This window comes from Rhea americana, unplaced genomic scaffold (genome assembly GCF_003343005.1).
Source record: "Rhea americana isolate MKP2758 unplaced genomic scaffold, rheAme1 scaffold_17, whole genome shotgun sequence".
NCBI classification, from domain to species: domain Eukaryota; kingdom Metazoa; phylum Chordata; class Aves; order Rheiformes; family Rheidae; genus Rhea; species Rhea americana.
Window position 1 is genome coordinate 8,797,205 of NW_028185816.1, and position 26,697 is coordinate 8,823,901.

The 26,697-nt window shown below is 40.6% G+C and overlaps 1 protein-coding gene across 1 annotated transcript in view; it reads left to right on the plus strand.

The window, feature by feature from the left end:
• XPR1 (xenotropic and polytropic retrovirus receptor 1) overlaps nucleotides 1-26,697 on the plus strand; it is a 117,876-nt gene that overhangs the window by 72,693 nt on the left and 18,486 nt on the right. Inside the window, exons 4-11 of the mRNA XM_085300973.1 lie at nucleotides 4,709-4,932; nucleotides 9,105-9,254; nucleotides 9,564-9,647; nucleotides 10,153-10,234; nucleotides 14,426-14,613; nucleotides 14,853-15,032; nucleotides 20,820-20,985; nucleotides 22,723-22,917. Coding sequence (XP_085157099.1) covers nucleotides 4,709-4,932; nucleotides 9,105-9,254; nucleotides 9,564-9,647; nucleotides 10,153-10,234; nucleotides 14,426-14,613; nucleotides 14,853-15,032; nucleotides 20,820-20,985; nucleotides 22,723-22,917 — 1,269 coding nt within the window. The remainder of the gene's footprint in view (nucleotides 1-4,708; nucleotides 4,933-9,104; nucleotides 9,255-9,563; nucleotides 9,648-10,152; nucleotides 10,235-14,425; nucleotides 14,614-14,852; nucleotides 15,033-20,819; nucleotides 20,986-22,722; nucleotides 22,918-26,697) is intronic.

Sequence of the window (26,697 nt, forward strand, 5' to 3'; positions counted from 1 at the left end):
CTTCAATTTATATGCACAATGCAGATTATAATTTTCCCTAATGAAGACCTGCTAGCACTTGTGCACCCACATATACACACACGTTCGAACATTTTTTGAAATGGCATTAATAATATAGGATAGATCTTTTTTCTACTTGCTGTCATTTCAAAAAGTTTTAAGAGAGAATGCATGCAATTTGAAAATCTCTTGTGATAAGATTAAAATAAGTCTTTTATTTGCAGAAGAGCAATTATGACTTGAATAATATGAAAACCTATTATTATGGTTATTAGCATTATGCTACATGCRGGAACAACTGAAGAAACATTTCTTGTCTTGTTCGTGTCAGAGAGATGTCATGTCATGTCAGACCCTRTTGTATCTGCAGGCATGTGTTGGCTTGGATTATGACCTGGTACGTGCTAGTTATTGGAGGCACGTGCCCGTCTTGTCCACTTCTAAAGAAAGCTAATCCTTCCGTTAACCTCTGTTTTGTCTCTGCATCTTCTTCTTTCCCTGTGCTTGGGGATTTGCAGTGAATGTGGTTGGGGATGTCCCCAGCGGGGACAGTGTTGTCCTCCAAAGCTGGGCTGTTCCCACCACCACAAGCTCCTCSCAGACCCCTCAGATCACTCACGGCTGTGGTGCTTTTTGCAGAATGTCTTTGCCTTCTGCCRTGTGCTCAGAGGTGGTCCTCTGTCATCAAATACAGGCTTCTTTTCACAGACCGTTATTCTGTCCTTGCAGGAAGGAAAAATGTCATTATCTAAACCTGATTTGAAAAACAGTTGGTGATTATTTAGGTTACTACCAAGAAATTGTACCCTCAGTTGAAAGAAAATGGWAATAGTAAATTGTATGGATAATCCCTGCAGAGGAATGTCTGCTCAAGTGCAGAGATTCTGCGAGAACTTTCTGCGACCGGTTTTGGTTTGTATTTGGGATTTTGTSGAGGGGAAGTTTGTTATATTTTAAATTAGTGGAATCGGGTTGTTCTTGGCCTATCACTTAACAGTCTTAACTAGTTGCATTTTTTGTGGTTCATTTAGGAGCTGTTTTTATTAATTGTAGGAAGTCATGGCTTTAAGTTAGTAAACAAAAGCACGGCACGCAGCAGTGGAGAGAGGAACCGGCTCTGGGAAGAGCCTGCGTGAGCTGAGCAGAGCCCCGAAAGGAGGGGCTGGGAAGCYGTGAGCCTCTTACATCGCACCGTGTCTGTTGAAACCAATGGGGTTTGATCACAAGTAGGACTCCARATGACCAGGCGTTCAAACAGTAATTTCACTGGGGACTAAGCTGTGTATGGGACTTTAACCACAAGAGATATTTTCTTGGCTCCTTGATGCGATAGTTTTTTCAGGTTTCTTGCATAGGAACTTTTCTTTACCCTCTGAAAATGATGCACAAAAACAGCGGGGAGTTGCATAGATGAGGTGATAACACTTTAGACCATGCTTTCAAGTCAGGATCTAGAAGCAGGTTTTGGGCAAAGCTGCTGCTTTATTGCAAGCATTTTTGAGTCTGCCTCTGCTCATTTTGGATTTCTCCTTAGCCTTTACTGGTGAGATTACACTTTAGCTACAGTGTTAGTGGCCATCGGGGCATGCAATATGCAGCAAAGGCAACTGGAATGGTTGCAGCTTCTAAACACTTACTGTTTTTTTTTCCTCTGACTCTCTTGTGGCAAATTTTTTAAAGTCACTTTTAAAAGCGCTGAATAAGCAATAGGGGTGAATGTCTTTTCAAATATTTTGGAGTGTATTACAAATTAAAAATTTGATTTCTACCGCGCTTTGCGGCTTCCCTAGGCAATTCAGTGGGTGRTTTTAAGAATAACAGCACACGTTTTGCCCTATCTTGATTCTGCAACAAATATTGGTGATAAAATCACCTCTTAATAAGACGAGATGATTTGTGGGTTAGCTAGCTGCAGCCAGCACTAGGGACAGGACTGSAGGATTAAGACGGTGGCAGAATCACCATTTTTCACATATGATTACACTGGTTYGGTTGTCCTTAGAGCCTCATCCCAAGGGGGCTGCAGCCCTCCCCTGCCCAGCGGGAGCGGGTATGGGAGACAGAGCCCAGCTCTTTCCCGGTAAAAGAAGAGACTCAACAGTCACAAACCGTAAAAAGGAAAACCCCTATTARATGTAAGATTCTTCACTGTGGCAATGATAAAGCACAGGAATAGGGCCCCAGAGAGGCTTTACTATCTCCATTCATGAAGATTTTCAAGATTTGAATGGAAAAGGTCCTGAGGAACCTGATTTAACTTTATTATTAACCCTGCTTTGAGCAGGAGGTTGAGCAAAGGAGACTTGTAGGTGGTTCAAACTAAATTTTTCTATGATTGGGTAGAATGTTTAGGCAGATGATCTTTTTTTATGGATGTTGGAGGTTTGCAAACAGGTAGTAAAATTGTAACATCTGTTTAAAAATTATTTTGAAGCATTTCTTTCTTTAAATATTGTGCTATTAAACTAATGAATTTAAAGGGTGTTTTTTATTTATTTTATTTTTTTATTTGGACCTTGGGGCAAGAGAACATGTGCTTTGGATCAAGAGATGGAAAACTCTTGCCAGCATATTWAATAATCTTATCTGAAAGAAATCTTAGTGCATCGCCAGATGGTTTAATATAACATTTTGGATATAGAGTGTGAACTTGTAGGTTGTGTTTTTATGAAGGCTTTTGCTTCCAGCAGATAACTATCTACTACTGTTTCCTCAGAGAGTTCCCAAAGGGGGGAGAATGTTTTTTGCACTCTAGTGTTGTGTATGTTAAATACCCTGTGGCTGAGGCTGTGAGCAGACACGTCGCTGTGGCCTGCGTTCCCTCCATTCGATGGATTCCTAGCACATGTAGAAGCTGTGGGAGAGAGGTGGTCTATTCCTGTTTTTTAAAGACCTCTTCTGTATTTAGGCTTATGACCAATGAAGTGATGGAAAGTTTCAGTCTCTTCCATACTTGATTTTTCTGCACYGATCTCCCTTTTTTGTTCAGAAAGGTATTCTGCTGCTGGAAAACATCCTATGGAGAACACTGTAAAATTATTTACAGAGGAGTTTTGCAGTTRAAATTAATCAGAATTGAACAAGACTGACTCAGAAAAGGTCAGAATAACTCCCATAAGAGTGAGACTTACTCGTATGTGTGTGTGTGCGGGGGGTGGTGGAAGTAATTGAGAATTACTGTTAAGTTGTTATATAAGATACTAATGAAGAGAATTAAATTGACAATTAGCAGAGCTTTGTGCTGTGGAACGATCCTGTGGCTTCCTGGTTTCTGATGCGGAATGGGTTTGTGTTCTGCTGGCTCCGTGCAGATGGCTCCAGCTCCCAGTGGTCTGTCCTGGACTCTGAATCTGCTCGGTGTCTTCATGGCAAATGCCATTTGCCGTGTTCTGCAATGGTGCCTGTCAGTAGAGATACCAAAGCTGTGTCTGAAACTCTCGCCGGGGCGAGGTGCGGGGAAGCCAAGAAGGAACTAGTTGTACAAAGCTAAAAGAAAGAGAATATGTTCAGTTATGCTSTTTTTAGCATAGTAAGATTATTATTTAGTACAGAAGATTATTTTCTGAAAGAACATAAAGGAGCATGTCTAAAGGAATACTGTTTTCATACTTACGAGGTGTGAAGAAGAGGACCTGTTTATTCAGAAAATACATTAAAGTGATGTTAAATACAGGTTGACTATCCTTTTAACCAATAAAAAAATGTAAGGCAATGGTTCCGAACTGTAATCCTCATTTGAGGTAAGGAGGGGTAAATTATTGCTTCAAATTCTATGCAGCAGTTTGTAGTGCTGGAAGTCCTGATCAAAGCAGAAGCTGTGTTTAGCAAAAGGGTTGCATTGCTTTCTGAGCTCCTAAATTCAGCATTACTTTTGAAGTGTGTTTTCCTTTGATTTCTTTACTGTCTTATGAAAAGATAGCAAACGCTTCTTAGCTGGTACTGGATGCGCAAGTACCAAAAGTGCTTTATTTACCAGCTCTTGAGTTGATTCGGAATATTGGATAACAGGGATTTTTAATGCTTTTTGTGAATTTGCTTTATCTGAGAAATAAGAGAAGCGTGCTTTCCTTCGCACACAGAATAGACGTGTGGTCACTGTTTTGGTATTTAAACGAGATAGTATCTGCCTGGCTGCCTCCAGCTATGGCTTTGCCAGAATGGCGGCATGTCGGGAGATCGGACTCCGCGTCCCCTTGGCATTCAGAAGGGCTGTTCTATAGCTTCTAGTTAGAGGTGGCAGGTGCGTAGTTTCAGCGTGCAACAGCTGCTCAGGTTGGGCTTCTTCCATCACGAACGGGTATTTATACGGTCCTGGAACGAGTGTCATTTAGAAATTGAATCTGGGATGGAAGTCAAGAGATCTGAGTTCTATTTCTGCTGCTCCCTTAACCTGCACCAAAGGGACAGTTGTTTATATGCTTGATTTTTTGACTATAGTGAATGAGACTTGTCTGACATGAAGGCTTTCTTTGAGAGAGTTATTCATAGGRGTACATTAAAATCTTCAATGAGAAGGAGCTGCATAAATGAAATATTTGTAGAGTTGTTGAATTTAATGATTAATGGGAAAAGGCCATGCAATAGATTATTCTGTACAGTGCTTTTTACCTACAAGTGGATTATTTGGGGGAAGAGTATATAGCTTTCTACAGATTTGATAAGCAAGTTACTATACACTCACCTGCCATTTTCCTTTCCTTGCTCACAGAAAAGCTTGCAGAAGCTCAGCGCAGGTTCGCTACTCTTCAGACCGAATTACAATCAACTTTGGATGCACAAAAAGAAGCCAGTGGGATTTCCACGCTGCGGCAGCGCAGAAAGCCGGTCTTCCACCTGTCCCATGAAGAGCGTGTCCAGCATAGGAATATCAAAGACCTGAAACTGGCCTTCAGCGAGTTCTACCTCAGCCTCATCTTACTGCAGAACTATCAGGTACCCACAAGAGGAGGTGGTTTTACTACACCCTGTTTTGCATGTGTGTTATCACTGTGCTTGTGTATCCTTGAATTGCCTCATTCAAGASAGATTTCAATTTCTTTTTCACTTTGCGGCACCTAAACCTTTTTAAAGGAAGAGCACATCCCTGGATAGAGACTAAGATAGCTAGCAACRTGCTGCTTTGCTGTTTTTTATTGAATTAGAAAGGCTAAACTRACCAGTGGGAAGACCTTCCTTCCCTCTTTTTGGGGCTGGCTGACCCCTGCTCCCCTGCCACCAGGCATGGTCAGAACATGAAATCACTGCCAGCATTCAGAGGCCATGTTCTGCTGTGGTGTGTTGTTCTGTGCAGAGTTGGAACCAGGAGGCTTTGGAAGAAGCTGTTTTACGTAATATTTGCTGTGGAAGTTTGAAATATTAACATTCTATTTCCTCCTGGTGTTACCATGGTAGTGGCTCTGACCTTGCTGTATCAATATTTCTTTTTAAAACATCCATAAAAAATGTATTTAGTTGCGTAAGGTACAGGCTCATATGCCTTGAAGGAATTATGAAAAAACAAATCTTTAGTTGTACTTATATTCCTAACATAAAAAGGCACAGTAAATGTTGCAGAGACTAGTTCTGTTGCAATAATCTCAGAACAAAAATCTGAAACTGTCAGAATCTTTTATCACTGGRCTAATTCTTTTGTCGTTAAATATTCTGAAATGTTTTTGAACATTCTTTAACAGGCAAAAGAAAGTTTTGAAACTTAAATTCTTTAATAGACAATCCTAGTAAAGATCTAAATAAAGATGCAGTGATTTTATATCTACTTGATAATTTCACTAAAAATTCACTGAAGAAATACTTAAATATTCTTTTGTAGTATGGACAAGGCTTAATTCTTCCAAAATTCTGAGTATTTGCAACTTTCCTTAAGTGATATTATGCCCTTGAGCATGTGTGCTTAGGCTGCCAACATTTACTCACTTACTTAGATGCCTCAACTGGAGTTTCATTGTTTTAATATTTGGTTTCTAGGCTGGAAATTCTTGGTCCAACTTGCATTAAAACAGGCTTCAGACTGCCTTAAAGGGAAGTTCTCGGGGATATATTCAGGGCTCCTCTTAGAAATGTGGCTACTTGGTTGGTTGGATAGCAGGTGGCCCTCTGTGAGTCCTGAGTCCAGATTTTACAGTTGCAGAAACTATTTGGGGCACTGGTCCATGGGTTTTTCAATAAAGTCCTTTAACTATTAGAGAGAACTTCTAGTTCAAGATCCTAGAGGAGGTAGAGTATTCTCAGCTTTTCTGGAATGGAGGGGAACAATATTAACTACTGTATTTTCTTTGCCTTTTTTAAAAAGAAGGCTCCTGTTTTTGGTTATGAAGTATCACTTCTAATACTTGATGAAGAATTTAAATAGGGCATAACAGAGGCCATTCCTTTGGAAATTCCTCTGCTACTCCACRTCATTGAAGAAAGGCGTTTTGCATGCTCATTGTTTGGACTCTTGCAACTGTGACTCAGGACTATTTTATATATAGTAAATGATATAAAATCCACTTGAAGTTGAGACTTTTCACTGTTTTCAAGAGCAGTAGAACTTCTTTCTAGTACTTACCTTCAAAAAGAATAAGAAAAGTTTGTTCACATTGCTCTTGTTGAGGATGAGGAATATGTATACTAACACATTAAAAAAAAAAAACTACTCATTCATATTTGGGCCTAGAAAGAAATAACTAAGAATATTCAAGCTCTTACAGTTTTGGAGAGGCAAAAACAATAACTTAGTGGGAAGAAGACGTAGCTGAAGCCTTGCTCTAGGAAGTCACCAGTGTCATTATATGTAGTGAACCATGGCTCCAACAGGATGCCAACGTCTCGAGTTGGGTTACCAAGACAAGAAAATCCATATGACACAAACTTCTCAGGCTGTTAGCACTGAAGCAAGAGTCAATGTTGAACGCRTCGATCTTAAGGTATACAAACGCATAGGTGCCTGTGGGTTGATACTAGCTGTATAGTACTAGGTGGGTAATAGAGGAATACTTCTAAAATGAAACAGAAAATATCATGGGAAGAAGTGAACCATAACTTAGCTTCACGACAGCCGTTGTTTTTCTCAACTTACCAGTGATAACTTAATTTAAATTAATTCATTGATAACAAGAGTATATAATTCTACGTACACAACATATATGTGCACACACACACACATATAAATCTAATTACAATTTATTTTAAAGATTATGTTTTAGAATATACAAATCTTGAAATTAAATGTTACTGTATACTCATGAGGAAAAAAACAGTGGAGGCTGATTCAGTCTTATTAAACTGCTGTGTGATTGCCTTGCTTTTGCATTTCCTAACTAATACACTTATGTATGAGCAAAGATTGAGTCTGTCATTTCATCCTACTTAATCTTGCATAATATTATTGTGTAAGTTGCACAGGATTTTTTTTTCAGTTTTAATGGAAAAACATGCCATTAGTTGATTCCTTTCAATAGATTCAGTTAGTATCAGCAGAAGTGGAAGTCAGTCTTGGAGAAAACTTCCTGTCAAATAAGTATTTTGAATAGCAAGAAATACAAAACCTCTGACTATGTAAATGATACTTGACTGTTCCCATTCATAATTTCTTCAATGAATATTCATTGTTAAAATTACCATTGTATTCAACAGTGTTTTTCCATACAGCCTGGGATGCAGCATTTTTGCAGCCAGAGGAGGAAACACCATCGTGGAGGTTGTAGGGTGTGTGGCACAGTAATACACCGCTACCTCCTGAGGCACCCCACAGTTATTATGATTGCACTAATGGCAAATCAAGTGATGTCAGGTCAGGCGACAGAAAATTCTCTGACCAAAAGTATCATTTTGTTGCATCTTTTTCATTTCAAATTTATGAAAGAATGATCTGTTCTCCCAGGGGTGGAATGCTGGCTTTTCCAATAGAAAGTAATTAAAGTCTCTTGTCTGCAATAATGCAGATCATTAATGCATTGGCTTCCTGCTCCCATCTCCCTGTCCTCCTCTTCCCATCTAGATGATGGCGATCTGGTATTAAATCACTCTAAGCATAATTAGATTGAAAATCATTTCAGTGAATAGTTGGCGCCTCTCCCCAAGGTATTGGATTCTGCTCTTTTCTATGTTTTTCTTTCCAAGCTATTTTTTAAGCTTTTTGGGAAGCAAGGAATGAATCGTGCCCCAGTCTGCCTGTGCCTCTCCTATTGATTGAATGAAAATATTAAGTTTTCTGTGTGGTATTTTCTGTGTAGTGAGATGGAGTATTTCAGATGCATCTTATCACARTAATTGCCTGCCTGATGCACTGTGGTGAGCTTTTTATGTCTTTGTTACCGCATATACACTATTGGATCAGGGCTCATGTGTAACYTGGAAATCAACCAGTATTTTTGCTCTTAACAGAGTATCACGCATGTATTTTGCGAGAGTAGAGTTGCGTCTCCCTGGTCTACAGGCCCAGACTTGTTTTGCCCTCCYCACATAACGTTGGAGGAGGAACAGAATGCTGTCCTGGGAATACACTTGGCCAGATTTGATTTGCAGTGAATTTGAGAACTTGATTTAAAACTGAGATAAAATTTAAAGAAACTAGAAATCAGTAGAACACCTTGAAAAGATTAATAGATGTCTTATCTCCATAGTGAGTGCGGAAACTGGGCCAAAACAGTCTTTCTGCAGCTTTGTGATTTTGTTAAGAGCTCATTGCAACCACCAGTGCTCTAGAGTCCATGTACGTGTGACATATGCATTAAGGTGTATCCAAACAGAAGAAGCATGTCTTGAAATAGCATTAAACATACAAGTTTTAGATATGTCCAAAGGTTGTTTATTTTCAGTGAAATTTCATCAGGAATGTTGTCACTTTCTGGACTGTGCAGGGAAGAGGCAATTGTCTGGCTTTTCCAGGAGCGTTAGGTTTAATTAGTTCCCTGCAAACAAGTTCTCTGTAGTATGCCCTTGGTCCACACGCTTTCTGTGATTTGTAATGGATTTATATTCTAAAAAAAAAAAAAAGTACTAACACACAAAACCCTCCTGATAATAGATATAACTATTTTGATTCTTCTGGAATATAACCTTTTAACTTTCTTCTTAACTGATTGGGCTTAAAAGCAAGTAACTTTGTTTTCCTTTGTTTGTAGAACCTGAACTTCACTGGCTTCCGCAAGATCTTGAAGAAGCATGACAAGATCCTGGAGACCTCACGAGGAGCAGACTGGCGGGTGGCCCAGGTGGAAGTGGCACCATTCTACACTTGCAAGAAAATCAATCAGCTTATCTCTGAAACAGAGGTAAAGATGCTAGTCTGTGCACTGGCTTCTCTTTTAGCTAGGAAACAATTTATTTTTCGTGTTCTATTCTTACAATCTTTTGCCCTATGAATATCTTATGTCCATCACCAAGGCAACTGTTAATTGATTTCAAAGTGCTACCTGGCATTACTCACTCAAATTTGTGTGTGTTATCATCAACTGGTTACTCTTCACTCTAAAGAGTTAATGCAGTATTGGCTTGTATTGTGTAATAAYGCAAAGCAGGCAATGTGTAGGAGTGTATCATTACAATGAACTTCTGTGATGTGTATTTTTTAATCTCCTTAGGCAGTGGTGACCAACGAGTTAGAAGATGGAGACAGGCAGAAGGCTATGAAACGTTTGCGTGTTCCACCCTTGGGAGCTGCTCAGGTGAGAGATCAAGTTATATGGCTAAGCTGTTTCTCTGATCTGTCAAGGGGCCAATGCAGATTCAACATCTGAATGGAGAATGGGAAAATACATGGATGTGAGTGGGTTCCACAAATTTTGAGAGAGGACGTGCTCACACAATCTACTTTAGTTTTGAAAGACAGAATAGTAGCTTACTAGCTCTAATGCATGAAGCCAAAGTTATGAAGGGATGAGATGAATAATAAAGGGAAATTCATGCTAATAATAACATATGTTACTGTTAGTGTAGCCTAGAAGACTTTTCAGAGGTGTTGAAATGCCTGAGCTCTGTTCTAACACAGCATCAGCATAACTAAGAACACTATGCAGTATTTGTCAGTTTAAAGAAACCTCACTTCAAGAAGAAGAGAGAATACAGTCAAAACAGAATGTTATATCCCTGATTTTAAGTTTATTTTGCGAATAATTCTGACTTTGATAACATATTTATCTCCCCTTAATTCCTCCATTGCTTTGTTTGCAGCCTGCACCAGCCTGGACTACGTTCAGGGTTGGATTGTTCTGTGGAATATTCATTGTACTGAACATCACTGTCATACTTTCAGGTAGGTTTGMTCAGCTGGACTCAGCTGGCTCCCACAGCCTGGTATGGGTTTCTTGGYATCGCTTAGTAACAGCCTGGAGCTGAGCTGAATTGGCCAGGATGTTCTGGATTGGATCAGGCTGAGTCAGATCACACTGGTGTGAATTCTTAGTTCTGCTCAGTAATGGGCGGTAGCTCTCATGTTGTATACCCAGATGCTGATCTTTGAGTGTACTGTGGCTTGTGTTCCTGGTTCTYGCCATACTCTCAGCGGGGGTATCCTGGAAGTATAACATCCAAGATGATCTTTTATCTTTCTGTGAACACCAAAATCTAACTGTGTTGAGAGAGGTGCTCACAGAACTTAAATTTTGCATAGTATTGACTCTATACAAAGAATGAGAGCAGTCGCATAGCTGTGTGAGCACTATGGCATTCAGGAAGTTTTCATGTGGCAATATCTGGGGCGTGAAGGCTTGATGCCTGTAAACTGAGTTAATTRGGTTTGTCTTGTTGACAACATTGTGGCAAGATCATTTAAAAACTACAGTAAATTACTGCCTATTTTAAGCTTTAGTTTTACTCTAGTTTGCACCTTCTGAGTTACTGGAAACTCCCATTTGTGTAAATATCATATTAGTACTCTAGATTCAGAATATTGCAAGCAGCTTTACTAATTGTATGTGTGATTGCAGTAGAGTGGTGTAATTTGCTGAAACAGTGCAAAGGAAAAAGCTAACAGATCAGCATGTAACTTTTTGCATTAGGGAAGGCCTGTGTTTGATTTTAAAGAATTTTGAATCGAGTGTTTCTCTAACTGGATCTAGTCATCCCGTGGGATAGAATTTATCTGTTTTAGAACCTGTTCGCRAGAACTTCCCTTCTAATCTTTCTGTGGTAGAGGCAGAAAGTTGACTCTCTATGTGAAAGGTCTATTTAATGCAAATAGATTGTTCTTTATTCATTTTCTTTTCTCTGTAACTTACATGTTTGATCTCTGAATGAGATGCAGATATGATAGAAGCTGGCTGTTTGTTTTATCTCTCAGCATTAAGAATGAAAAAGTGATGCAGTTGTGAGAATGAATCATAAACATGATTATGCCTCTAAAGCATGTATTACTAAACTGGTGTGAATAATAGATATGTTTATATCAGGAGACATGCTCTTTTATCTGTAAGTTGTTCAAATATTGGGTAAAAATTGTACTCTAAAGTTCTTATTTTTAATTGGATATTACTTTACTAACCTGTATACCTCTATGTCAAATTGTTTTTATGATTTGATTGGTGCATTTAGGGTTGTACTGCTGTATGTGTAGAATTTGTAACACAGCGTTAGAACATAACTTCCGTTGGCAAAACGCGTCTGTATTTCCCTGATTTCGAAAACAGAACAGCAACATTTATAGAGATGACTTCACAGTAACTCAGGTCCATGAAAGGTTGCAACTTCTACAAGTGGACCCCAGGAGACTGTTGCCCTGAAGAGTATTTATTTTGAGGCCTCACTAGTCTCTACATCAGCTTTAGTGCGAGTCAAATTTAATGTAAGTAGGGATAAGATTTATTAATCAAAACTCTGTAAGAAATCATGCAAAATCTCAAGGCTGGTTACAGTGCTGTGTATTATGTAGGAAAGGAGCATGGTAACAGAACTAGCTTTGAGCCAGAAGAACATGTCTGCACAATGGCAGAATAAATTACTGAATGTATTGTCTCTCCGTGATATTACTGAATGAATAGGGAAAGTGTTGTTACTGATTTTTGTCATCGAGCACTCAAAATCGTAGGGTATTCTTGGGGAGGAGGAGAAAACATTTGCCCTTAATTATGTGAGTAGTCATGTTCAAACGTTACTATGAGTGTACAGAGATCTATTAAAACACATTTGAGGGAACATGAGAGTCTGTAGAAGAGAATCAGCTCGTGATGTTGTTGGGCTTGTCACCAGGGAAATCTTCCTCTCTGAACACCTTGTTTAGAGCTTTTGTCTACTAGAGCCTTTTGGGGTTGGTTGCTGGAGGGGTAAGTTAATCAAATGTCATGTACTTGCTGACTCTGGGAAATGACTTGATTTACAGTGTTGGATTTGAGTGGAAACAATATATTAATGGAAAATCTTTTTGCCTCTGGCCTTAAGTACAGATCTCTGAATTGGGTTTGGGTTTTATTGGAGTGGTGGTCTTGCATGGTATCAGCACAGCTTCTCAGGAGGGAAAGCATGCTAACAAAAGGCCAGAAATACAACATAAAAAAACTTCAAGGTTTGAGGCGGCATGTAGTTATAAAGCAGAACCCTTTCTCCAGTTTTTCTACTGTTTCACTCAGACTAGATCCCATCATTTACGTGCTTGAAGAGAAATGTCTGTAAATTTTAAAGATGAGAAGAAAAATACTGGAATCTTCAGAAGAGTGTTTGAAAATGTTTTGAAATTGAATATTAGCTCTGGTCTTCACTGATGTATCTGTTATCAGGCATTTCAATTTTGCATGTGGCTCGCCCGAGTTATGAAGAAAATGATGGAGGAGGAGGAGGCATGATTCTTCACTGCAAAATGTGTTGTGTGATGCTTTAAATTTCTGTGGCGTTTCAGAATGTTCTCCCCTCCCTGGCTTGTGTCAGGTGGGCCCCTTCAGCCCCCTCCCTGTTCCTCTGAGCTGATACCTGATTGAGGGTCCAGCATAGGGCTACGAAGATGATCAGAGGACTGGAGCATCTTTCTTATGAGGAAAGGCTGAGAGAGCTGGGCTTGTTTAGCCTGGAGGAGGAGGGAAGGCTGAGAGGAGATATTATTAATGTCTACAAATAACCTTAAGGGAGGATGTCAAGAGGATGGGACTGGACTTGTTTTGGTGGTGCCCATCAACAGGACAGAAGGCAATAGGTACAAACTGAACCACAGAAAGTTTTACCTGAATATGAGGAAAAGGTTTTTTACTCTTAGAGTGACAAAGCACTGGCACAGGTTGCCCATAGCGGTTGTGGAGTCTGCTTCTCTGGAGATCTTCAAAACCTGCCTGGATACGATCCTGTGCAACGTGCTCTTGGTGACCCTGCTTGAGTAGATGATCTCCAGAGGTCCCTTCCAACCTCAACCATTCCGTGATTCTGTGAAACTTTTTACAGATAATTTTTTCTCTGAAGGAAAGGTTGGAAAAAGTTGGGCTGCAGTTTAGGCAAGAGAATATGTGAGAATAGATTGTTTGTTGCTTTTTCCCTTTGGAAAGACGTGGGTGAGAAATGCTCAGTGGAGTTGAAATTGATGACTGATTTTTTTTTTTTTCCTTTACTAATAAAGCCCATATCAGGCAATCAGGAGGACAAGTTTTTGCAAAGGGGCTTACGTTAGACAATGCTTCTACTTTATAAGGCTGCTCATTGTTYGAAGTTAAGTGAATCTCTTTCTAAAACCTTGAAGACTGAACAAAGGAAGCAACAGACTTTCCAGTATTGCTGCCTTATGTTGGATGTTCTGTCTGGGTGCTGCTGGGAATTATATTGCTGGTTACAAATATGTCCTACATTACAGTTACATTGAATTTAGTGATTAGGCACATCTTAGCATTGTTTTAAATGCTGTAAATTGTACTTTCTTGTTTTTTGGGGGAAGCTGAGATATTTGTATATCCATCTGCTGAGATTTCTTCTCTCTTAAACCAGAATTTTAAGTGAATACAGTCGTATTTCTGCTCGTACTATCCCTTATGCTTGTAGYGTGAGACAAGGGATTTATGATGCTACTAATGCATCAAATCAAYGACTACACAAGCTACAGATAGAAATTTCCCTAGAATACTCTCAAATCATTTTAAGGAACTCTGTGGCTCTAGTAAATTTAGGTTAAAAGGAATTTTTGAAGTATCTTCTGTAACAAGATGAAAAAGATAATAGACTAGGAGGCAAGATGACTCACCTCTTTTCCATAGCCATGCCTATCTAGCTTAAGTCACTTAATTAAAGTGTGGACATGATGCTCTTTCTCTTGGTTGGCCTGAAGTCAAGTGACAACCTCAAAATTGTAGCACGCCAAGCCTCTAATAGACTAGGTAAACTGTCTTCCAATTGCTGAAATATGCAGGTGAGTTACAAATGTACTCGGTTTTCATGGGATATAGCTGAGTATCTGAGGACCAGCATAAAGAAGTGCAGTTTGATTTGTGATGTGGCTTGTGCTGTCATAAAGGTTTTGCTTTTTTCTTTTCTTTGTTAGGCGTGGTTTTTATAGATGGACCAAATGTGTGGCCACTAGTGAGAATCTATCGAGGTGGCTTTCTCCTGATAGAATTCCTCTTTCTGCTGGGCATCAACACGTATGGCTGGAGACAGGCTGGAGTTAATCATGTCCTCATCTTTGAACTCAACCCCCGCAGCAACTTGTCCCATCAACATCTCTTTGAGGTAAGCAGAACAGATTGCAGGAGTGGTTGAGTTGTGAATATCAGGAGGATAAATCCTGTACCATTTCCTGGCAAGGAATTGTAACACAATTACYGCATCCAGAGGAGGAAGTTGCTGAAGTCTGATTTGATTACAGGATTGAACATTGCTCTCTTTTGCTATAATGAGAATTCATTGTAAGATTTGGAGTTGTTTAGTCGCAAGGTATCTAATTCTGTTTTTCTTCTTTCTTTCTGTAGATTGCTGGATTCCTTGGGGTTTTGTGGTGCCTGAGCCTACTGGCATGTATATATGGTAAATTCACCTACATACCTATGCAGGTGAATCCACTCATCCTGTATGGCTTCATGTTACTTTTTCTCATCAACCCTACCAAAACCTTATACTACAAGTCCCGTTTTTGGCTGCTCAAACTATTGGTAAGTCTCAAACCTGATCTGCAGGAAAAAAGAGTGAGAGAAAGAGAAAAATGGATGTAAGTGGGCTGTAACAGTTTGAGTATACAAAACTTGCTAATTTTCAGACTAGAGGGATGCCATACCATTTTACACATGTATTCATAGATTAGGCATGATAAGATATTAACTGCAAAGGTCTGTTGAGCATGGGGTTACAAAAGCAACTACTGCTTGTCTGTACCAGTCTGCATTATCTTCAGATTGCAGGCAGTTACTTGTTAATCTTCATGTATACAGCTGTATGCATACTTTTGCATATATAGAAACACTAATATATCTTTGCTTTTTTGTCCCTTAACATATTAAAACGGTTTGGTTAGAGTTACAGTGCTCTAATTCCGCAGCCTGAACTGGGAGAGTGCCAATATTGAGAGGTTTCTCTCTTGGAGAGGGAACCCTTGCAAAGGTTACTGCTTATAAAATTATGTTCATATTTTTTTCTGCAAATTCTTTTTGGTCTTAAGCAGAAACATTTATTTAGCCTCAGCTCCTGTTTCCCTGATAATAAAAATCTGATAAATTGAATGTAAAGACGCATGCTAATTCCGTGTTCCAGTTATAGGTGGAAAATCCAAAAGAGTGGCTTTCAGACTCCTTGGATGGCCCATCAGTTTCTTCCAAAACTTCATCCCCACCCTATGTGCCCTTTAAATTAGCTTTAATTAAATTGGTTCCCATGATACTTCATTCTTACTGGAATTRCTCTGAGGGCATTTGGAGGGGGAAGGGGAAAGAGTGTGAATGGCTGATATTATTCATAGAATCATAATTTAATACCAATTAAAACAATTAACTTTATCTGGAACATTACAAAGATGAAAAGTAGACTCATACTTCAAGCGTGTATGTGCAGGTATACACACAGGTATTTAACCTCTGTGCACTCATCTCTGTTTGATTTGTTATGTTACTGCTATTTGATTTTCCCTTCCTTTTTCCCTTTCGGCATTGAGCCGTCTCATAGCTTACCTTTCGGTCCCCAGCCTCATCAGTGTTATCACTGTCCCCTGGTGCTAGGTGAAGTACTGGAAATGGTCTAATAGCTTGAACACTCTCTGTGCTAATTTTCCGTAATGTCTTGACAGGATAAGGTCCTCTGTCTTTACAGAGCTCTCTGTAGCCATGGCTAGACAGTTTCCAGTACTGGCTCTATCTCAGAGGTCTTCAGACTACACTGCAGTCTGCGATATGGACGTATCTTCAAACGTGCAGAGGCCTCTTCATCCCAAGGTCTCCTGGGGAGAAAAGCCTCATCAAAATGCAAGATCAYCTTAATGGTGGAAAATGACACAGTACTTCTGAGTGTGTGTTATGCAGGGACAGGAAGAGACCAAATGAACAATATAAAGAGCAGCTGTTCGACTTTTCTAATTTTTGTTGTATGTAATTGGCTGGCTGAGTATAATTTACTTCTTACTGCAGTCACCAGCAGTTAGCTTGGTGAAAGAAGTTTAAAGAATGCTGCTCTTAGAACTGTACTGTTCACACAAATTCTGTTTTTGGCAAGCATTTTCCCTTCCATCTTTGCTATGTTTATTTTTCTAAGCTTACATGCTGGCCAAAATGAAGCCTGGTGTATCAGGTGTAGCTGAGTGTTGGCACTTCTGTTTTCCTAAAACCAGTTTGGGAGTATACTTCAGTGTTCTGTAGCATTTCCTGATGGAGCTAGGAGGCATACTACATYCACCTTTGTTCATCAGCAGCTGCTTTTTGGTTGGGATAGGTGGAATCTGTTTTAATAATCCCTGAGAGATTACAGGTTAGCTCTCAACTTTTTCACTCATAGGAAGAATGTACATTTAATCTGCAGCAAGATGTGCTGTTTAATTCCCACCTTTTTTCTTTCTTGCCTATATGGCGTCCTGCTTACCTGTGCCTCTCCACTGACAAATGAACTGAGCTGAGCGTACTGTGCGCCTTTGCTGCCAAAATGAGAACCATCTTGAATTACAAAATCACAGGTTGGAAGAGACCTCTGGAGATCACCTAATTCAACCCCCGTGCTCCAGCAGGGTCACCTAGAGCTTGTTGCACAGGATCATGTCCAGGCAAGTTTTGAGTTATCTCCATAGAAGGACACCCACAACCTCTCTGTGCTCTGTCACCCTCACAGTAAAGAAGTTTTTCCTCATACTCAGATGGAACTTTCTGTGGTTCAGTTTGTACCTATTGCCTTTTGTCCTGTTGATAGGCACCACCAAAAAGAGTCCAGTCCCATCCTCTTGACATCCTCCYTTAAGGTGTTTGTAGACATTKATAAGATCCCCTCTCAGGCTTCCCTCCTCCAGGCTAAACAGGCCCAGTTCTCTCAGCCTTTCCTCATAAGAAAGATGCTCCAGTCCTCTGATCATCTTCATAGTCCTACGCTGGACTCYCTTCAGTAGCTGCATGTCTCTCTTGTACTGGGGAGCCCAGAATTGGACATAGTACTCCATGTGTGGCCTCACCAGGGCTGAGTAGAGGAGGAGGAGATTACCTGCCTCGACCTGCTGGCAACACTCTTCCTAGTGCACCCCAGAATGCCATTGGCCTTCTTGGCCACAAGGGCACATTGCTGGCTTATGGCTAACTTGTCCACCAGAATTCCCAGGWCCTTCTCCACTGAGCTGCTTTCCAGCAGGTTAAACCCCGATCTGTACTGGTGTGTAGGATTATTTCTTGTCGGGTGCAGGACCCTGCGTTTGTCTTTGTTGAACTTAATGAGGTTYCTCTCTGCTGAACTCTCCAGCCTATCTATCTCTCTGAATGGCCTCACAGCCTTCTGATGTTACGAACCAGTCCTCCCAGTTTGGTATCATCAGCAAACTTGCTGAGGAGGCGCTCTATCCCTTTGTCCACGTCACTGATGAATAAGTTGAACAAGACTGGCCCCAGTACAGACCCCAGGGGGACACTACTAGCTACAGATTCTGTGCTGCTGGTCACAGCCCTCTGAGCTCTACCATTCAGCTAGTTCTTAATCCACCTCACTGTCCACTTGTCTAACCCACACTTCCTGAGCTTCTCTAGGAGGGTATTATGGGAGACAGTGTCAAAAGCCTTGCTGAAGTCAAAGTAGGCAACATCCACTGCTCTCCCCTCTTCTGCCCAGCCAGTCATTCCATCAGAGAAGGCTATTGGATTGGTTAAGCAGGATTTCCCCTTGGTGAATCCATGCTGGCTACTCCCAATCACCTTCTTTTCTTCCACATGCTTAAAGATGATATCCAGGATGAGCTGTTCCATCACCTTTCTAGGGGTAGAGATGAAGCTGACTGGCCTGTAGTTTCCTGGGTCCTCCTCCTTGCCCTTTTTGAAGACTGGAGTGACACTGGCTTTCTACCAGTCCTCAGGCACCTCTCSTGTTCCCTATGACCTTTCAAAGATGATGGCGAGTGGCCTAGCAGTTACATCCAYCAGCTCCCTCAGCACTCATGAGTCTATCCCATCAGGGTTCATGGATTTCTGAGTGTCAAGTTTGTCTAAATGATCTCTAATCTGATTATCCTCAACCAAAGGAAAGCCTTCCTTTCTTCCAGACTGAACTGTAGCTGGTGAACACAGCCAGCCAAAGGAATCAGATTGCAGTACGAAGAATGAACTAATGTGTGCATACCAAAACCTTCTGCAGGGTGCTGAAATGGTGAAACAAGTGCAGGAAATATATGCATGTGTGAGGTGAAAATCTAGGAAGCGTCTAGCTCTGGCTCAGTATCTGCTGTCCCAGCACTTACTAAAAGTGCAGTAATCAGCACCTGGAAGGCTGTACGTGGATTGTGGAACCATTTAAATATAATTGCAACCAATTACTTGAAACTTAAGTTCAGCTCTAGCTCTTGGTATTTTATGACTTTATTCTTGCACCCTGTCTTTACTGGAGGATATTGCTGACACTTCTCAGCTGAGAAGATAGATCAGCCTGTGGTACCTGGCAGTGGACAATGCCCTCCACTGCCAGCACCCTCTTATAACCACACTGCAAGTTGTGACCCCTCTTTTTCGCCTATTTCTCTCTCTATTTTATTTATTTATTTATTTACCAACCAAAATAGCATTTGTGGAGTTCAAGTGAACCAACTGGGTATCCAATAGCATTTTGTGTCTTTTTTTTACGCTCCTCTGAATGGAATGCACATTAACACACCATTGCATCAAGACTGTGCAAATGCTAGTCTTCTATGGCTTAAGAAGTGCATGAGGCTCAGCTTCCATCCTCGTGGATGAAGCTCAGAAGTTTTGGCAAGCAGAACATGTCTGAGGCTGCACGCAGAAGAGGTTAGGAGGGTGCAGATGGCAGTTCAGTTTCTTGGGGAATAGTTGACTGAGATGTGTACGTAACCCCCCTAAGAYACTGGTGTCTGCAGAGTCTTTGTCTGCTGTAACCTTGAGATAGAAAACTTCTGCTCTCTTAAACTTCTATGCTGTCACCTGTTGACAGTGTCCAAGTGTCTTTCCTTAAATTAAATAACAAGGTAGATTTTATTAATGACTTCCTCTTTTTTCAGGAAGATCTATCTGTAAAGCTGTGTTTTTGTAATTGTTTGATTTTTATTTCAGAGATATGTCTAGAACTAAATGAATAGAAAGTATCAGGGAGTGATTAGATGGAGGAAGGAGCTTTTTTTGGAAAGGAAGGCTTTGTTGTAGGTTCTCTGATCTCTCTAGAAGCTGTTCCTTAGCTGGAACACTTTGACTAAGAACAGATGTTCCTAATGTTTGTACRTAGTACTGTTTGAGTTTTTGTAATAGATAGTGTCTTACAGGAGCACAGCGCTCTTTACTTCAAGATCCGTATCTGCTATTTAATGTCACTATGTCTGGATCCCCTATTTGATTTTGAAATTTAGGACCAGAGCCTTAAACTGACATTGTAATTTGGATGGGAACATGTCCGTTCTTTCCCTGGTTTCTGTAACTGTATGCCTTTTAGGTTAATGAGAAGAGCAGTATAAAAGATCAATGGTAGCCTGCACTTTCGTTAATATAAAGGCTCATAAATCTCTGAACTATAGGATGATGCTGGTGCTGTCTCTTTGAGAAATTGGCTGTTAGTAACTATAACTAACTGGGTAGAGAGAGTTGTAATCAAAGGTAATGGACCATGAAAAGCATCTGGTTTGAAAGTAGCGTAACTGCTGTTAAGCCTGAAAGGGAAAGCGGGCTGGGATTGAGAGGGAGTCTAACCGGCAGTTAATAGGATTTCTTCTGCGCTTTAATGCTCTCTATGCTAGAGCGTTTGGGGGATCCATCAATAATGGTATTCWCTCTTACAACTTCTGATACCAAAGAACAACTAAGATGTCAAGTAAACTGAGCCATGAACAGATTAATGGTCAAGTTGCGTGCCTGTAATCTAACTGACATTAAGTGTGAGGCACAAGGTAAGTGTGGAAGATGTCAATAAGTATGACACAAGCGCCTAAAGGAAAGTGCTGAGCAGTGTGAGGGGCAAAGGGGAGCTGTGTAGAAAGAAGACTTACATGGAGACTGTGAGTTTCTGGACAACGGCATCACTGGAGGAGACTGGGCTCTTCAGCTGGTTAAAAAAAAGGAAATTGGTTGGTGCAGGAGGAGAATTAGATGTCTGAAAGAGGGAATTTTATTTGCACTTAAAGTGGGAGGACAGTTATCTCCTGGCAATAGGARCAAAAGATCAGCAACAAATCTTTAGGCATTTCTGTTATTTCCGTAGTTGTTCAGTGCTGTAATCTGTCACTGCAGTTAATGTCTTTGCTAGTGTGTCATGTAACTCTTCCTTTTCCCCAACAGTTTCGGGTGTTCACGGCTCCCTTCCACAAGGTGGGCTTTGCAGACTTCTGGCTGGCTGATCAGCTYAACAGCCTGGCTGTGATCCTCATGGATCTGGAGTACATGATCTGTTTCTACAGCTTTGAGCTTCAGTGGGAGAACAATGCTGGACTTCTGGCAAACACAGGTAGAGTAATGCTGACAATCCATATGAATGCTGTTAAAAATGACCTAGAAAACACTGATTAAGACAGTCTCATAGGCATCTATCCGTTATGAAGAGGCCTACCAATTAMATAGGAAACTAAAATAACTAGCATTTCTTGTAAACATAACATTAGAGATATTCTCCCATTTCTTACTTCCATCCAGGGAAGTAGAATTTCACATCAGTGTTCATTTCCTAATCCAGTCATTTGGCATAACTTGTATATTCATCAAAAAATTTAGACATAGTGCTGCTTGATTGGAAAGAGAAAGCGATTTTCCTGGCATCACAGTTTTGTTTCATAGTAGWCTAATCATGTATTTGCTTTTAGCCTGTTATTGTTGCTTAGCATGGAAATGATAAAAGGAGCTGCCTGAGCTTGTTTACCATGATTTTATCTGTGCTGTAATCTGTTTCTTACAGGGTCTGTCACAGTGCCCTTAAGCAAGAGGGGATGGRGGAACTTCCTCAGAGCTTGTTAGTGCCACCCCTTACTCAATTAGAGCTGATGCTGAGGCACAAGGATTGTGCGTGCTCTGCCTCTCTGCTTCTAGCTGGAAAAGCCAGAGATGGCATATGAATTTTGACTTTGGTCTTCCCAGTGGCAAAATAGTTATGTCTCTCACTGCATCAGGCGGTGTTCTTTCCATTCTGGGCAGTGACTGCTGGCAAATCSTGTTGTCTGATGAGTTTATAATGCTTGCCTGTTGAAGCAAACTGCAAACTCTTTCAGCATCCATCRCTTACAGATCAGACAGATTGGAGGAACAGTATTCCCTTAGAGCCAGTGTTGGAATTAGCTGAACATTTATTTATTTAAAAAAATATTATACAGCAACTGGGTGAATTATTACTTCTCCTCTTCCAGTCCAAACATTGGAATGATAACACAGTGCCCTGGAGTATATGTTGGCTTATGAATCTGTCTCCATGAGGCTGAATGACAAGCAAGTGTTTGTTTATCAGCGGGTTGTTTATGTGAGATGAGCAAGAGAGAGCAAGGGAGAGTAAGAATATGGCATGTTTGGGGGTTCCAGATGAAGTCTGGATTTTTCCTGGTTGCTCCCTGATAAAAATAGGGGCTTCCCATTGTCCTGCATCTGTGACATAATGTATTTGTCTAGTTTCCCATGACCCCATTTGTTCAAGTCTGGATTCTGTCCTCTCTTTCTTAAAAGAGCATTCTGATATCTGTTTTATTTATTTATTATTACAATAGGCAAGAAAAATTAAAATCAGCTCAAGGACATCTTAGACAAAGTACCCTTTTTGAGCTCTCCTGTGGAGTTTGGGAATGCTTTCCCATTTGTGCACAAAGCTTCGGTATAGAAGGCCTTTTGTAATTCCATCCTTAATTTGATTATTCRCAGTACTGCCAAAAGCACAAAGCAAATTAAAAATAGATTATTTCTAATCTTCTTTTGCGTTAATTGTACTGGCAACTGTGAAAGAGTTAGAAAATGATCTGTCTGGATGTGTTATTGATGTCATGCCACCTACATACTTAGGAGTGAAGGGGTTCAGAATACTTCCCCTTCCCYGAGTCACCTGGTGATGAGCTTCTCACTGTTGTGAATGCATGTATGTGTGTCAGTACAAGACAATGGGAATTACACTCTTAAGTAAAATGATGAGATTGCTCATACAAAAATAAAGAAGATCGAACTTCTTAAATTTAATGCCTCCTTTGTCTCCTGAAAYTGCTTTTTCTTCCAGATAATCAGATTTGTAACAGCTACTCCTACGGAGTGAGAGCAGTTGTCCAGTGCATCCCTGCTTGGCTGCGATTCATCCAGTGCCTGCGYCGTTACCGCGATACCAAACGGGCCTTTCCTCATCTGGTTAATGCTGGAAAATATTCCACTACCTTCTTCATGGTGACGTTTGCAGCCCTTTACAGCACTCATGAAGGTATTGGTTATTTTGGAAAATCCCTTCCTTGTCAGCCTRTGCTCCCCCAAACTTGTTTTTCAGGGCACCATCTGAAAGAATGGGACTGCTGATGGACCACCTCAGTCATTTTCTTACTAAGTTACAGTGAGAGGAATATGAGAAAGCAGTATTTGTTCTTTGTTTTTTAACCATTGTACTTCAGCTTTGACTCATTTTTCTRTTGGAACTGATGAGATTGTGTGGGGAATAGGCTGCATTCATTTGTGCACATCTGTCCACGTGCAGCTTCACTGGAGCTAATGTATCTCACTGGCTTTTCTTTTTAATAGAACTTCTCAGGCTAAGTCAGGGGGTTTTCTCCTTACATAGGAAAGAAGCAAGCTCAAAATTTGGTTTCCCATTCAAAAATGAGCTTTTGTCTGTTGGTGTCTGTGAAACATTTTAGTCRAAAACCAAACGCTGGCCTAGCTTGCAAGAAGTATTTCAAGATTTTCCTTTAGATATTTTTGGCTCACTCTGTGCTTTTAATTGTACTTCAAGAATGTCAGGAAGAGTTTTCATGTTTCTCTGTCAAAAGGAGAGAACTGAAATTCCTGTCAATTTTTTCTGTGAATGAAGGTTGAGTGGGAGATGTGTAAGGAAAGGGAGAATGTAGGAAATACTTCTCCCTTGGCATTTGTGAAAAGCTACCCTGGATCATCTGAATAAAGGTAATCCATCATTTCTGAACAGAGGAAGATAYACACAGTGCTGGGAAAAAGGCTTCTCTGGATTTTCCTGTGTCTTTTTATCCACATTTTTTCTGCAGCTGGTAGGGAGTTGTTTCCAACCCATTTAACTGCASATTGAGCTCTGATCCCTCAAGTTCTCCATCTCCGTGGAAACGACAATTACTTGATTCTGCTCTTGTTCTGAAGGRAAAAGCTTTTAGTTTCTGCACTTCAGGCAACCACCCTGCCTTTCTTTGTTCTTTAGTCCTAAAAGCAGTATTCTTTCCATTGAAAGTATATGCCTTCTATAGCTCCAGGAATTAGCAGCTGCACATGCTTGGAAGCAATTACTTATCCTGAAATATGATTGTGGCAAGGCAGAGTGTAGTGTCCAAGGCATGCATCTAGTTAACACACTTTTTAGGGATGGAAGGGTTATTAGAAACCTTCCTGTGGCCCAGAAGTGGCAGCTTTGAAATAGYCAGGCCTGTGGTCATATGGATAAAGTTTGTCAAGCCTCGCATTTTAATAGCGTTTAAATAGCACGTAAGTGCAGTGGTGCAAGCTGTTTGAAGGCTGGCAGTCAGGTGCTCTGTATACAGATGCACACACAAACCTCAGGGGGGAACRTTCAGCGGCAGATGTTGTCACGGCCCAGCGCCTGCCCCTTCTGTGCACCCACCTCCTGCTGTTGTATCTGTGGAGCTTGTTCCAGTTTTAAGTTGATTGTTCAGTGATGTTCTGCAGCTCTTTGGTTCCAGCCCTGCAGTCCAGTTAGTCACAGCTGCTAAACTGCAAGATGAGACAAATGCAGGTTGCTTGGTTATAGTCCGTGCTTGCATCATTTTATGTGCAGTGCCTGCTTTTAGGAGGTTGAGTAAGGTTTCTYGCTCCCATGAGAGCATTCTGAAACAGTCTGTTGTGGAAAGGTTGCAGACAGGTTTGAGATGAAGATGGAAATCTGCATTTGTCAAAATGTCCTGTTTAAGAATTTGACCTCTTCCTAGTCCCCTTGAAATCTGCATTTATGCCAGTATTGGTTATTCTTGTACTCATTGCTGCCATACATAACTGTTGCCCACTGTTCAGATCTGGCATTGAGTGGGTTGTAATGAGGTGTTTATGAGCCAGGCGCAGGGCTTGTTCCAATTGCTAAGACCTTTGTGAGTCCCAGCTTTTATCTGTCTGGTTTTGTCAGTGGGAGTCAATAGCACATAGTTGTTGGTATCATAAAATTAATTGGAAGCTTTGTGGCCTTCATAAATTGTGTATTTGTACAGATAGTGTAAATGTCACTGAACACAGATTTGTAGAGATTTTCAGAGGGATTCCTAAAGACCCCTCCATGTCTTGACAGATTTGCAAGCCTACTCCCATTCTTGCATGAATGTAATTTGTAACATACTGTATCTGTTAAAACTCTGACATTATTGGTGCTTTGCGTAGACTTCCAGTTCTTTTTGAATTTGGARTAAGATGGTCTATTATCAGGTTGTATAGATGTTAGCACTAGAAGTAGATGCACTGCTTCCCCACACTTTCTCTATAAGTGTAGCAAAGACAAACACTGACTTGGAATATGTCCAAAACTTCTGCTGGGGCTAGTTGTTTGCTACTAAGAATGAAAACACTGCTGAAAATGAGTGTTAAATTGGTGGAGATTCTTGCTACTTAGACCTGTTTCAAATTGCAGTAGGTAACAAACCAGTAAATTGCCGTGGTAACTAGCATTTTATTTAATCAGCCTTTCACTCCTCTGYGCGCAAATCTGAGAGTTACAACTGTGGAATGACAGCTTTCAGCTGCCAGGACGAAAGGGTGATTTGTGGCCTTTTCTTGGGAGGTCAGGCAGTGCACAGCAGCGCCTGCTCTCAGCTTGTGAGTTCTGGGGAAATCGCAGTCCCCGGAATAGGGTTGTCTTTCCCCACTGATTTAGTATGTTGAATAATTTGTAGCTGCTTTTTAGGTTTGAGCCTGCGTCTGCCAACTGTGTGAAGATGGACTATGTGCTTAGGAGGATTTGTCAGTGTTGAAAGCTGTTAATTCATACAGAGTGCACATACAGCATGTTTGTGCTATATTTTCATGTATTTCTTCGAAAACAGCTTGCACTAAACAAATGTACAAATGTCACCTTATTATGTATGATGCAAATAGGCTTTTTCAATTCATATATGGTACTGCCCTCTTCGAAACCAGTGTAGTTAAAGATCCCCCCCCCAGGTACTACATTATACTGTGGGCTCTTGACTAGTATCTCAATTTCCCCAGTATATCRCTGTTTAATAATTCCTATTGCTTGGGCAGTGCATAATTCTAATTTCTTCTCCCCTTAGAGAGGCCATTTCCTTGCTTGTCTTCCTTTTGATTTAGATGCAAAAAATGCAGTTTTCTCTCTGCTTATTGCAGTTTTGATGTTAGACACTTAAAGTCTATTCAGTTTTTTCCTCCAAACTGGAAATCTTAGTGTCCTGGAATTGCACTTGTTTTAGAGTTAACTCCAAGCTATCATCTCTTGAATTAGTGAAGCTTAAGTGAGAGTAGCCATCCATAAAATAAGATTGAAGCAGACCATAGCATTGCGTGGACAAGTGCTAACTCAAGCTGTATGCTATGCCACTAGCACAAAAACAACCACGTTTTGGGGAAGACAGCAGTAACCAAAGGGCAACTGTTGCTAAGATCCCAGAGGAAGAATTTTAAGCATTTTTGTATCACTCAAAGGAATGGGAAGCAAAGGCCGTGTTCTGTAAATACAGTCCTGCGGGATATGTTTACACAGGCAAATGAGGCATATCTACAACTCTGAGCTACCTAGCAACCAGAGTGTGTGCTGCAGGCCCCTGCCTGCTCACAGCACGTCTTAGCGCAAGCTTGTGCCCCCAAGTCTYTTCTACTGTTACTTTGCGCTAAGTRGTTTAGCGCTGTCGTTAGCTTCCCTGAGGGTGCTGAGTACTCTTGCCTGGAGCTGGCCACCTGAATATTATATTGGCTTATTTGCAGAAAACTTAAGTGGTGCTGAGGAAACAAATGATCAAGTCCTAGTCTGCAGTAAAAAATGTACCAGAAGAGCAGAATTTGACACGTG